At 48.3% G+C, this 13383-nt stretch overlaps 4 protein-coding genes across 4 annotated transcripts; 3 read left to right on the top strand and 1 right to left on the bottom strand.

Annotated features, from left to right (window-relative positions):
* Window positions 1-965: 965 nt before the first annotated feature.
* BCK1 (mitogen-activated protein kinase kinase kinase) lies at window positions 966-5708 on the top strand (the record flags this gene model as incomplete). The annotated part of the gene is made up of 2 exons (XM_049252061.1): window positions 966-5533; window positions 5591-5708. The coding sequence occupies 2 exons, from the start codon at window positions 966-968 to the stop codon at window positions 5706-5708; spliced, it is 4686 nt and encodes a 1561-aa protein (XP_049108944.1).
* Window positions 5709-6079: 371 nt separating this feature from the next.
* On the bottom strand, window positions 6080-8555 carry COG3 (Golgi transport complex subunit 3; the record flags this gene model as incomplete). The annotated part of the gene is made up of 4 exons (XM_049252060.1): window positions 6080-6880; window positions 6937-7944; window positions 8008-8347; window positions 8410-8555. The coding sequence occupies 4 exons, from the start codon at window positions 8553-8555 to the stop codon at window positions 6080-6082; spliced, it is 2295 nt and encodes a 764-aa protein (XP_049108943.1).
* A 762-nt stretch (window positions 8556-9317) lies between these two features.
* On the top strand, window positions 9318-10094 carry LOZ57_003004 (uncharacterized protein; the record flags this gene model as incomplete). Its single annotated transcript, XM_049252059.1, has 1 exon — window positions 9318-10094. One exon carries the CDS (start codon window positions 9318-9320, stop codon window positions 10092-10094), a length of 777 nt encoding a protein of 258 aa, XP_049108942.1.
* A 2126-nt stretch (window positions 10095-12220) lies between these two features.
* PEX19 (Peroxisome chaperone and import receptor) lies at window positions 12221-13370 on the top strand (the record flags this gene model as incomplete). The annotated part of the gene is made up of 3 exons (XM_049252058.1): window positions 12221-12404; window positions 12465-13213; window positions 13269-13370. The coding sequence occupies 3 exons, from the start codon at window positions 12221-12223 to the stop codon at window positions 13368-13370; spliced, it is 1035 nt and encodes a 344-aa protein (XP_049108941.1).
* Window positions 13371-13383: the final 13 nt, after the last annotated feature.

Here is a 13383-nt window from a genome sequence, read left to right as displayed (position 1 = left end):
AGTGTAAATGCAAATGGCGTGTGTCTGAAACGAAAACAACCACAAATTGATCCAAAAGGCCCTCTTCTACAAAATGTAGCTATCCGCATCTATAGGCAAATCAGAATCAGAAGTAACAAGCATGAAGCTTGATGCCTGTCAGAAACAACGATGCCCTTCCAACGGCTGTGTGGCGCATGCTTGGAGGCTGTGGCGCTCGAGCAGATGCCAAGCCAAACGGGAAAGGATCGGCACGCCTAGCCACTCGCGGGCGTTTTCATCAGCCACTTCTAGATCACGTGGAGGCTACCCGGCCACGAAAGCGGTCGAAGGAGGAGGTGAAGCTCAGGCGTGAGCGACGACCAGACGCCGTCGCGCCCTCAGGAAGACTTCTGCACCGGTATTGGAGCCGGACTTCTAGGATATGCCAAGTGCTGCTCCTCATGCCGCGGGCTAGAAACAGCATTTGCCGCAGTGCCCCGTCAAATCTGCCTGGCGCTTCGTGATAGAGCTGGCTAAACATCGGATGATAAGGTCAGATATGTCCTGTGATCCGCGGTATTCGCACTGCTCGAATGGAAGCTGTATCCTCCTCAATTTTAAACCAATAATTGGACTCTGCTGACCTTATGCCTGGTAGTCTTCACATACATCCCTTTGTCGCTCGTTTCATCCCACTTCTACCCAGATGGTTCCTTGAAGAAGGCTGGGAGCCCAACCTGACCTCGATCACCTTATTTTCTTCAGCATGTGAAGAAAGCCCATCATTTATTTGCTGAGAGTCTCTACACATCTACGAGAAGCATCCCTAGGCCGTGGTCCGATATTAGTGCCTCTGACATCTCCATACGTTTTACATATTCAATGGAATTCACTTGGTATTTAATCCCAAGCCTCTCGTTCAATCGGCCACAAGCCGGTATTGTTTGCCAGGTTACACCTTAAATACCATATATTCTGCCAAATAGCTGGTACTATATACAAAAATGGACGGCCAGAGGCAGCCATACGTCCCCGCGCCGCCGTCGCAAACAATCACACAGGCGGCAACACGAGGCCATGGGATCCAGCTACCACCACCTCCCCCCCCGCGTGTTCCTCATGTGGCCTCTCACGGTGGGGTACCACCTCCTCCTCCACCACCCCGAATGCACTCTGGGTCGCATTACGGAGGTCAGGGTGCCGGGTGGCAGCAGGCGTGGGCGAGGCAGCCGCAAATTGGCCAGAATTATTTCCCCCCACCGCCACCCCCACCGCCAAATCAAATGCATGCGCAATTTGCATATAATCCCGGCTCTCTTTCTTTGCAAGCAACTGCCCCAAGCGACCAGCCTCTCACGTATGCAACCTATATTCCGGATGGCGAATCGTTTGGCCCTGGGGTTGGCATACCACCGTTAGTTCCTCATGATTCCTATGATCATTTCAGCCGAACTGAGAGGTCCGGATATTTCTATGACCCTGATACGTCGCGATACATTCCTCAGACCTACCATGATAGCATAAACCCTCCGCACCAGCCACCTTTATATAGGGAGTTCTCAGATGCTTCTATTCCAAACTCATTGCCAACAGCCAGCTTACAATCATCGCATTCACAGATCCCGACAAGGGAAGGTTCAAGTCGATATAATTCACATACCACCTCAGCTGGAACAGTGACCCATGAAGCCGATGAGAAGTGGCCGCTTGACCGGGTACTGCAATGGCTAGTGCATAATGGTTTCTCAAACGAATGGCAAGAGACTTTTAAATCACTTGATCTAAAGGGAGCAAATTTCTTGGATCTTGGGATTGGGGGCGCGAATGGACAGGGAAATTTGGGAAGGATGCATCAGGATGTCTACCCCCAACTTGCCAAAGAGTGTGTTAAAAATGGCGCTGGCTGGGATCAAAACCGCGAGCGAGAGGAGGGTGTTCGGATGCGAAAACTTATTCGAAGTCTTAGCGAAACTAGGCAGTTCGACTCAGGACGGTTCTATGAAAATTTGCAGCCCAGTGCGTCAGCAGATGGCAGTGTTGAAACCTCTCCTCACCTGAGAACGGACCCCTTCGACCCCCCATCAGCAGAACCTAGCCGCCAAGAAACAAGCTCTAGGTCCGAACTCTCCCGCAACATACTGGGCAATGCTTTCGGCGAGCGACGACGACATAGCCCTTCGACATCCAGTGATCACGGTGTACCTACTGCTCTCCGTTCTTCTGGTAACAAGTCACGTGGCGGTAGTCCAGCAGCACAATTTGCGTCTATGGTAACGGCTGACTCTACATCGACAACACCAGAGATGGGCCAAAACAAACGACTTAGCTCTGACTCCATTATGGGTCGCGGTTTTAGGCAAAACCAAGGCTCTTCTACCCAGGATCAATCTATGAAACAGAATGAAATGTCTTCCAAAGACCATAAAGGGTTCTTCAATACTATTCTAAAAGTTATTGGTCACGAATCTCCACAACAATCTACAGAAGATCTTGCTTCAGAATCTCCAACGAGCCTGACGAATGGGTTTCGATATGGACAGTCATATCCTTACCCTACAAGATCTACACCAAACTCCAGCGAGACCACCTTAGCCTTCGGAATTCATATGCCCACTTCTGAATGCCATGCACGAAAAGTTATCCAGAACCCTCCCCCAAAGAAGTTCATCTTCGTAACCCTTGATGGTTGGAACTACCGTTTGGTTGATGTTACTGATGTTGATGCTGCTGATATGTTACGAGCTAGACTGTGTAATGGTGTTGGTATCAAAGACCCAAGCAGCGCCCTCATATACGTGACAGAACCTGGCAGGATTGAGCACGAAGAGCCCCTTAGCGACACTATGCTTGTTGTAAATCGTCGTTCTAAGTCAGATGACCAAGGAAGCTTGAAGTTCTTCATCCAAAGCACGCCCGCATTTAGGCTCGATGGGATTAAACCACAAACGACTACTCCAGAGGAAGAAACTCGCAATCGCCATGTCCAAAATTCTCGCCGGGTATCCCCATCTATAACTTACCGTACACCTGGGCAAAATTTAAGCTCATACTCAGTATCCAATGCTGAACAGGATCGATTTCTAGAAGCTTCAATGGATGATAAGGAGCGAGAGGCTGCCATCTTAGCGGCGCATAAGGAGCATCGTCGGATTGCCGAACAAAAGCAGCAGGCTTTCCTCCAGTCGAAGCAGGAGCAGCGCCAAAAGCAGCCGATCTCAACAGTAACAACGCATGGGATCAAACGGGGTGGCATCATTGACTTTGACTCTCCACGAATTTCACCATACGAAGATAAACGGTCTGAAAACTTCTTTCCGCTGAGAAAACCACCTATAGCACCGGCAGGATCAAGCACTCTATCGAAAGTTAACTCTCTTAAAAAGCCTGGTGAAAAATCTGCTAAGGAAACTGTGTTCCAAGGTATCCCTCAGACGAGTCTCTCAAAAGATTTTCTTCCAGATGTTGTGGAGAGACCACCGAATTTCAGCCCTAAATCAGCATCTCCTAGTATGGGAATAGCTGCCGCATTTGCCAATATGGGGAAGATGTCTGGTTCTATCGCAAAACCTTTCGCGTCCTCCTCGCCATTTAGTCATTCTCCTCGCACACCGTCCGGATCAGAAACTGGGAAGCCTGTTTCAACGCATTCCACTGATCCAATCAGCGCCGGATCGCAACATGCTAGCCCGGCTTCTCCTATTATCCGCCGTGGATCCACCAATCCCGCATTTAATCTGCCTGATTACAGTGGGAATGTTATGTTACGACAAGAGACGCTGGGTGGAAGCACAACCGTACCAGAACAAACTGCGTTTAAGAGCCCAGAAGATGGAGTTACAACCTCTCAGTCAAGACTATCGCATGGGCCTGACTTTGATTTCCAGGAAACAGAAGTATCTTTTCACCGATCTCCGCAGCCAGCTACTCAGGATTCAGACGAAGATTCCGATGAGGGACTCTTCGCAAAACCCCTCGCGAATACCAAGAACAAAACTCCAATAAAAAGGAAACCGCCGCTCTCTGCAGTGAATACTCAATCTCGGCTGGCAAAGCCCGCATTAACTGTAAATACAAATTCAAGGGCGGCGAAAGGGCTGTCTGTTACGTTTAAATCACCTGGACCGAATGATACTTTTACACCAGTCACTGACCATAGTGATCCTCAAAGCGCCCATCATTCAGCAGGCCCAGATGCCGATGAATTCTCACCTCAAGATGTCCGAAACTCTCGCCGCCAGTCCTTCGTCAGAGACGATGTATGGGCATCCCGTCCTCCAGTTGAAGGAATGATTGATCAGCTAGATCTATTCTTCCCTGGTATCGATTTAGATGAGCCCTACTTGGAGGGCATTACACTGACACCACCATTGTCTCCTACAACATTAATTAATCACCCCGAACCGGAAGTAGAGCTCTCCCAGAGCTTGAGGGATCGTGTGGGCCAAGGTCATTCTAATCTAGGCTCCGCATCCCGGAACGCCTCCGATACATTTTCATCTGATGAGTCCACTTTGAAAGCTAAAGCTCCGATGAAAACCGTTGCGCAACGGAATCTTAGTCGCTCAGGTGGTCTAGGCCGCATGAAATCCATACGTGAAGTTGCAAAGGGAGCACATCAAATACGTCGAAATCAGAGTATTGCTGCTGCTACGAATGCACAGTCCGGCGTGCTACGACGCAAGAGCACTAAGATGTTTGGCGCGAGAATTATGCAAATCAGCCCCAAACCTGGGACCCGATTGAGCGATCTGGACCCCCTGCCCCAGCACCCAGTACCCCAGGAAAAAATTCCTCAAAGACAGCCGACTTTCAGAATTATCAGAGGTCAGCTTATTGGCAAAGGGACCTACGGTAGGGTTTATCTCGGGATGAACGCCGAAACTGGGGACATCCTAGCAGTAAAACAGGTTGAAGTCAACCAGAAAGCTGCTGGATACGATAAAGACCGTATTAAAGAGATGGTGGCCGCCATGGACCAAGAAATTGATACTATGCAACATCTGGAACACCCCAATATTGTACAATATCTTGGTTGTCATCGCAGTGAACTCTCAATATCCATCTATCTCGAATATATTCCTGGTGGCTCCATTGGAAGCTGTCTCCGCAAGCATGGGAAGTTTGAGGAAAGTATTGTTAAATCACTTACGATCCAAACGTTAAGTGGCCTTTCCTACTTGCACAATCAAGGAATTCTCCATCGAGACCTTAAAGCTGACAATATTCTTCTTGATCTCGATGGAACGTGCAAAATATCGGATTTTGGTATCTCAAAAAAAAGCAATGACATTTACTGCAACGACGAAAGCAACTCAATGCAAGGTTCTGTATTTTGGATGGCCCCGGAAGTGGTTCAATCCCAAGGAAAAGGGTACAGCGCCAAGGTCGATATCTGGTCCCTTGGCTGCGTAGTTCTAGAGATGTTTGCTGGCCGACGCCCCTGGAGCAAAGAGGAAGCTATTGGCGCTATCTTCAAATTGGGGAGTCTTAATGAAGCACCGCCAATTCCTGAAGACGTATCCCTGACTATATCTCCTGCTGCCATTGCTTTTATGTGGGATTGCTTTACTATGTGGGTCTCACCGCAAATTCTAATCTATCTATATCGCCTGCTAATATTCTTTGGCAGCCGTCCATACGATCGTCCCACAGCGGAAACCCTTCTATCCCAACACCCCTTCTGCACACCTGATCCGAAGTACAATTTCTTGGACACCGAACTCCACGCAAAGATTGGCCATCTGTAATGCGCATCATTTGTTACCTTCTGGATTTGGCATAGTAAATACTACCCGTTTGGCCTTTTGTTGAGGTAACTAATAATTGTTTTCGTGTTACTCTATCCATTTTAACCCTGAAAATTCAAGTTTTAGCCTTGCGTTCCGTTTAATGAGTATCTTTCTTTTTCAACTTGCAGCGCTTCTTCATTTATATGGCCTGTATGGATCAGCTCTGGAGTATTATGTTGATAAAATCATTTCAAATTTTACCAATCATGTGTCAGCCTCTAGGTGACTTGGAAAATGTGACTACTTCAGGGAATATTGCTGGAGTAGTAATTCGAGACACGAATAACATATTTTGCTAAAAAATTTTCAGGCAAGGCCAATTATTATGCCTATACGCTTCGTCCACTATCCACCTCACCATCATCGTCGTCACTACCCCCATCCTCTTCACCTCCCTCAGAACCTTCCAAGCCTAAAATCCCCACTCGAAAGATGCTCTCGCTCCAGCCTGTGAAAGTGTCCACGTCCAACACACCATCCGCCTCATGGTTTATCTTGACAACTCGATTTCCACCGGATTTGGCGGCAACATATGCTTCGAAGAAATCTTCATATAATTGAGTTAGATTGTCTTGTACAGCAGCGACAAGTGTCTCCCTTGTTCGCGCATCATCGATATAACTATCCAAGAGTTTCCGCAGCTCGGGAACCTTCTTCTGAACAACCTGGCGCATAGATTCGATAGCGCCTCGAGCTTGGGGCACGGACGTGGCTGTGATTTTGGAGGGCAGAGACGTGGCCATGTTGGCGGCAGAAGAGTTTGTAAAATCGTTGATGACTGTTCGCAGTCTGCCATCCAGTTCAACCTTGGCATCGAGCATATTCTCAACGACTCTAGGCAAGAGGCCGTTTCCAAGTAATCGGACCAGATTCCGTGGATTAAACAGGCCGCCACGTTCTCGTAGTTCCCAAAAAGTATTGGTTACGCCGGAGAAATCAAATGACACGTCCGGGGAAACAAATTCGATATCAAAGGCAACAATTTGTTGTTTCAAGATAAGGAGATGTTTAATGAGGAATAGTTGGGCATCTGGTTGGGAGGCCTTGGTCCCAATTTGAAGACTCGCTTGATACAGCGAAAGAGTGGTTTGGTGCACTATTTGGTGGGCGAGATCGTCAAAAACAGTGGACTAGACAAGAGTGGTCAGCAAAGTTGTCTACAGTGACAATGAATTATAGTACATACATTGACAAGCCGATATATGCGGCTGAGTAGCCAGACAGCCTTCCTCAGAGTCGGGTACCAGCCTTCAAATACTGATCTGGTATCAAAATCCCATTTGGAATCCTTTTCCCCAGGAGAGTCAAGCTCCTCATCTATAATAGTCGGAACTCTAGGCAACGGCGATGTCGATTCAGTGGATGAGAGTTTTGTCCCGGTGAGCATGGAAACCCTCTGGTTTCGAGCGGGGTAGTCAAGGTCCTCCGGTTTCGGTTTATATCTTTCAATCTCGTCCCTGAGGATAGCTTGGGCCCTAAAGACCAGACGTGTTTGTGTATCCTGGAGGGCGGGCTGTATTAATACGGAGAAGTCTAGCTGATTTGGGTTTGGATATTCGCCTTCTTCCTCCGGGTCCAGAAGGTACCTAGTTTGCAAGAGGGTGCAAAGCTGACACAGTTTCACCAGCTTGGTCTCATGGATAATGCGAGGCCGTAGATGATCATATAGTGGCTCGCAGACGGACTCTAGAAAATCATAGAGGCCTTGTTGTCCGTGGAACCATTGGCCCCATAAGTCAAACTCGTCTAAACAGATTCCTCGAATATAGCTAATGCTAGCACGGGCAAATGCTACAAGATCTTGAGCCGTGCTGGGAGCATTTGCAATGTCATTAAGCCTCTTCCGCACAAGCGGTATAATCAGCTTTCCTCGAGTGGCCGAGAAATTGCTATGAAGCTCATTCAGTAGACTTTGGTATTCAGCTTCAGCGCCTTGTTCAGGATCCAGCGGAGGCACAGCTCTCTTCTGGATTTCTAGACCAATGGCTTTCATTTCAGTAGCTCCTACGCGGAATTTCGCATATAATAGTGCCGACATGGTAGTATCGTTGAGTTGTCGATCAGCAATCCGTTTCGACACGCCCGCAGATATCTCTCGAAGTGTGGCAACAAATTGCCCTCGTATCAGGGTCAATGCACGGGTGAGCAATAGGCGGTAACGGGATCTATATGTCTCTGCTTCCTTTTGTTCAGGCTGCCAATTGCAAATTAGCACTCACCGATATAATACCAGATCGAACAAGCAATAATCTCTTACGTGAGCTTGCATATAATCCAGGCATTCGTCCAAGCGTCGCAGCATATCGGAGAAGTCTTGAGTCCGGACAGAATTGCCAGCCCCAGGTGCATTGAGTCTTCTCGATGCGGGGTCCAAATAGTCATAGTATCGTAGATTTTCTTGGATGGCATCGGCGAGCTTGGAGCTCCGTTGCTCTGCGGCCAGTAGGCCCTCGCATTGTTGTTGGAAAGCCGTAGTACTAGCTTCTACCGTCTTGAAGGATCGAGATAAACTGGATAATAGGTCTAAGGTCAGGGTGCTGTCGCGAAGAAGGTCATCTAGATGCGAGGCGGACAATTCCAGTTCGTCGAGACAAGCTCTAGGACAAGCAATCAGTGACATATCCATCTGATTATTCAAAATTATGGGAGAGGAACATACTGGTATTTGTCGTAGGTGGCCTCCAACAATTCTATCCGGGTTCTATCATGCCATCGTGCAAAATCTAGGTCATTTTTGATATCTGGAAGTTGGTCATTCTCGCAGGCCGTGTTTTCGCAGTTGCCTGGAGATGCACTAGAAGACATTTTGGGAAATTTTGGGCACCGTTAATACCCTTTGCATCTTCTAGCGTTCTGCATATAAAAATAGAAAACAGGAGGCAAATATCTGGGACACACAGCTGTTCAATCCTACAACTCGACCAGCCCTACAGGATGTTGTGTCTCAAAGGGCTCTTGCGCCGAGGCTCCTACCACCAACCAGCGCCCGAATAGAATTTTGCTTTGGTCCGTGCATCCACTCAGACCAGTAGGCGCCAACCGCCCGTCTGCGATGCTCTGAGGAGTTTGCCAGCCTCAACTCCCTGTAGCTCAGTCTTTTTTTATCTGTCCAATTGGCCTTGCGCGGTTAGAGCGGCATGGAGGATGCCCTGGCGCGTTAAGGCAGCGCTAAGCCGGCCGCATTCGGGCTAGAGCGTAATGTCAATACACAGCGTTACAGCGTTGCCCCCGGATTCGCGCCGTCTGGTTGGCGGGGCCGGCACAGAGCCTAGTGCGGTGGCCAATCAGGGGCGGCTAATACACGCAGGCTGTGTTGCGCGCTAGCCCCCTTCGTTGTCCGTCACACGCCCCTGTCTACTGCAACCAACTTGTTTGACTGGGCTCTGCAGACGGCCACAACGCTCGCTTTCCTGGCTCCGACCTTGATCTTCTATCTCTCGTTTAATTCTATCCCCCTTCCTGTCTTCTTTTTGGGCCTTGCGCCTTCATCGTCCTTATCTTTTATCACCAATATAGGGCCTCGGTTCCGCAAACGACAAGAGACCCGTTCTCTGCGCTCAGCCCAAGATGAGATTGCCTTCGAGATTTTCGGTCTTTCTGCTCGCTCTCGTTCTCCTCGCCGTCGTTGTATCTGGAATTGACGTCGATAAACGCCAAAACACCCTCAAAGACTCTGGCCCAAATCCAGACACGTCTTCATCCTCAAACGAATCAACTTCAACAAGCACATCAACACGGTCGACGTCCAGATCAGAGCCTTCTTCAACTACTCAACGGTCTACTTCTACTACACCTCCGTCTCCTACGCCTCCACCTGCTCCGTCAACTACTGCCCCACCACCAGCCAGCTCTACCCCCCCATCTTCGACCCCAGATGCGCCAGCCCCAAGTTCTACTCAGAATACCCCGCCCCCTGGCACAACTGCTCCGAACAACCCTTCGCCATCGCCTTCAAGGACTATCGTTACGATCACGGTGACCAGCAATGACAAAACTACTATCCAGACGAGCGAGATAATCAACCCTCCTCAGCAAACCACCGCCGCTCCCGGCTTGGGCAAGGATAAAGACGGTTCTAGCAATTCCGGTCTAAGTCAGAGTAACAAAAATATCATCATTGGTGTTGTGGTCGGTGTGGGAGGTGCTATTCTTCTTGGAGCTCTTGCCGTCGTGGTCTACAGACTGCGCCGAAAGAGAAACTCCCGGACTGAGCCCGATGAAGATGATCTGACTGGCACTGCCCTTGGTAATAACAATGAACCTTCGATGACGAACAGCCCATTTAAATCCACCCTTGATCAATATCACAAGCCGGGACCCGTAAACCCAGCTTCGAATTTCTAGAGTCAGATGGCTGCCATTATGACTATTGAGTTCGGAAAGACTCCATGACTACCTTATTCTGATACTCGGTAGTAGTCGGCTAAACCCCAGGATTCAATATTTGAATTCTCTACGATTTTATTGAACCATGGCACATGGGTGAAACGGAGTCTTGGTATTTCTAACAATCATTTACGACCTATCTTGTTCTTTCCTCTATTGCCGTGTTCTGCCTTTTTCCATTCCGTCTGGCCGGCCATTTTATTTCAGCTGTACATTCTTTACAAAAAGGGTGGTGTTAAGCTTGTGCTTCTTGCCTCCCGCACAATCAAATTGTAATAATGTCCTATTTTATGTTTTAGCACGCTTCGCCCTATTTCCCTATTATCCCATAGGGGTTCACCCTCTGTTCTCTTGATGGCGGTCATTCATTACTACCATTTCCTCTCAATGCATGTATGATACCGGTCGGGATCTGTTTGTATCATACTCTGAAAATTTTATCTAAATCTGTCTTTGTGTGTTTTTATGTTTATTGCTACTAGATTTGTATTTGCCATGTTTGCAGAATGCGCATTGCTCACTAAATTAAAAGTTTTTCAGGCGGCCCTTACTTACAAACCCACTTTGTCGCGTCCCTAACTGTTTGCATTGAAGTAACTACTTGTTTATGAAAAACATAAAAAAAATTAAAAACATACAACAGCCGGGATTCGCTGGTGGTCACCCACCCAACTACTAGCCGGCCGGCAAGTGGCTTAAGTACGGCTGAGCGGACGGGAAGCCCTGTATTCCACTTCCTGTGGTCGTATGTGCTAGGGATAAGATCACTTCAAATTAAATAGAACTTTCAGACATTGCAATGCAGTCAGCCGTCAAGCTTTCCATTCTGTATTTAACTTGTCCAACCACAATGCATTGTATCTTCCTTTCATTTTGTATCGTCTAAGTGACTCGCCAACATCAAAAATGTGATTTTCTATAGGATTAACTGGCCTGGATATTAGTTACTAAGATCGACCAGATCCTCGTTGGCTCACGTGGATCTGCCGGTTGGCCCCGAGCATCCTCCTCTGGATGTCGAAGAGCACAAAGGTGAAAGTGGTGGAATATATAGGCTGATGGTAGACACTCAAATAGAATTTGGTGCTAGCAGCGTCAATAGCGGAATTGAAAACAGTAACCAGCAAGCCTAATCTGATTCTGGTGAAGAAGGACAGAAGCGACCTCTTATGTATGACCCTTGAAATGTCCATCAGAAGATATTGAAACATCTTGGGATCTTATTATATCAGTCTATGATATAGCAACCTTGATTATAGACTCCTGTATAGGTTTGTTTGATCAGAACAAAACTCCACTTTTTCGAATTCCTAGAAGCATCTATCAGAAGAGTAGTAATTTTATCAACAGGCTAAATGGGACTTCAAAGAGCCACTAACTATAGGGGCAGATTGATGAAGAAGCACAATGTTTTCAAAGTAGGGAGGAAAGCAAGCCGGCTCCAGATAGCAGTTTCAGGATGTTCAACCAAAAACATGTTCAAAGATTGCTTGAGCATAGGCTGATAAAAGTTGCCAGCATCTGCGTTATTGCTCTGGGTGCGTTAATTTGGCCAGGAAGCCTTGCGGGCGGAGAAAAGGCTGCCGTGACAACTGCCATCCTATCGATGGTGTTTGCCGGAATTATGGCGTTTGTGTTATGTATCAGGAATGCAAGGTCAATGGAGCGTGTGCATTCCATAGACGAAAAGAACGAGGATAAATACCAGGCTGGTCAAAGCATAGCTCGTAGCGTCACAACCTCAAGCTCAAGGGATATAGTTGAAGCTATTTTCAAGGCTTCTCTTCCATGGATGGAGTGTTAACAGTTTCCACATCAGTGTAGCCTGTATTGCCGACAGTCATAGCTTTATTTTGTATGATAATTCAGACCGGCCAACCAACATTGTAGTTGGGTGGTTGAACCCCTAAGTCGGATGGTAGAGAACGGCCGAGGAAGCAAGCAGGCAAATCAAAAAGCTTATCAGCACTCACATGCAAGGCGCGCGTCGTCCCCAGATCTGAAGTGGCTTGTTCAGTATCTCCACGTCTTACTAGGACAAACTCCATACCTAAGCACAGCCCTTCTTTCTATTCTAAATTAATATGGATTCAAATCCGACGGCACCCGCTGGTGATCAGAAACCTACCGCCATCCCTGCCCAATCCCCCGCCCAACACCCCCCACCTGCCGCAGAGACCGCACAGCCCGCACAGCCCGCACAGACAACGGCTCCGGCACCGGCAACAAAAGAAGATGAGGAGGAATCGGATTTAGATGAATTAGATGGTACCTGGGCTTCAAACACCTACTCGTCAGTTTTGTCAAAGCTAATATATACCGATGTAGATGTGTTGGACGACTTCTCGGCCTCCGCTCCCGCGAAAGCCGATCTATCAGAGTCGGCCATCAAGAAGCCTGAAGACAAGCCGGATTTGAGCCAGCTACCAAGTCCAGATGAGGAAGCACTGATGAGGCAGCTAGAGGCCGGCATGGCTGAACTACTAGGGGGCGGCGGCGGCAATGATACTACGGACGACTGGAACAATTTAGCAAACGAGCTGACGAAACACGGTCTGAAGTCCGGAGATCTAATGAACTTGATAATGGGCGAAGACATGACTTCGACCGGCGGCGAAGCCAGCGGCGAAGCCAGCGGCGACGCCGCGCGGAAGACCGAGGATAAGTTCCAGGAGACGATCCAGAAGACCATGGAGCGAATGCAGGAGTCGGGGGACAAGGCCACGGCGGCGGCGAATACGAATTCGGAAGACGAGATGCTGGCGAACTTGCTCAAGGCGATGGAATCGGCGGGCATGGGCGGAGGTGACGGCACGGAAGAGGATTTCGAGCAGCTGCTGATGGGCGTCATGGAGCAATTGTCGAATAAGGAGATGCTATATGAGCCGGTCAAGGAGCTAAGCCAGAAATTTGAACCGTGGCTGAAAGACAATAAGGACAAATTGTCGAAAGAGGAGTACGAGCGATATGTGAAGCAGTCTGGACTCATGTCGGACGTCTTGAAGAAGTTCGACGAGCCGGGGTATTCGGATGATAATCATGAACATAGGACGTATGTGTGGGAGAAAATGCAGGCTGTAAGTCTATTTCTTCGTTGTTGGCCATTTGAGCCGATTGCTGATAGCTGTTTAGATGCAAAGCACCGGCGCGCCACCAAAAGAGCTTGTATCGGATCCATTGACGGAGGAGTTATTCTCAGGTGGTGGAGACATGTCGCAGTGTCCGCAACAATAGATATTAATTCCAA

Source organism: Ophidiomyces ophidiicola (genome assembly GCF_022830035.1).
Source record: "Ophidiomyces ophidiicola strain CBS 122913 chromosome Unknown scaffold_9, whole genome shotgun sequence".
NCBI lineage: Eukaryota > Fungi > Ascomycota > Eurotiomycetes > Onygenales > Onygenaceae > Ophidiomyces > Ophidiomyces ophidiicola.
Note: the sequence above shows the minus strand (reverse complement) of the source record. Positions and strands in the feature narration are given on the sequence as shown.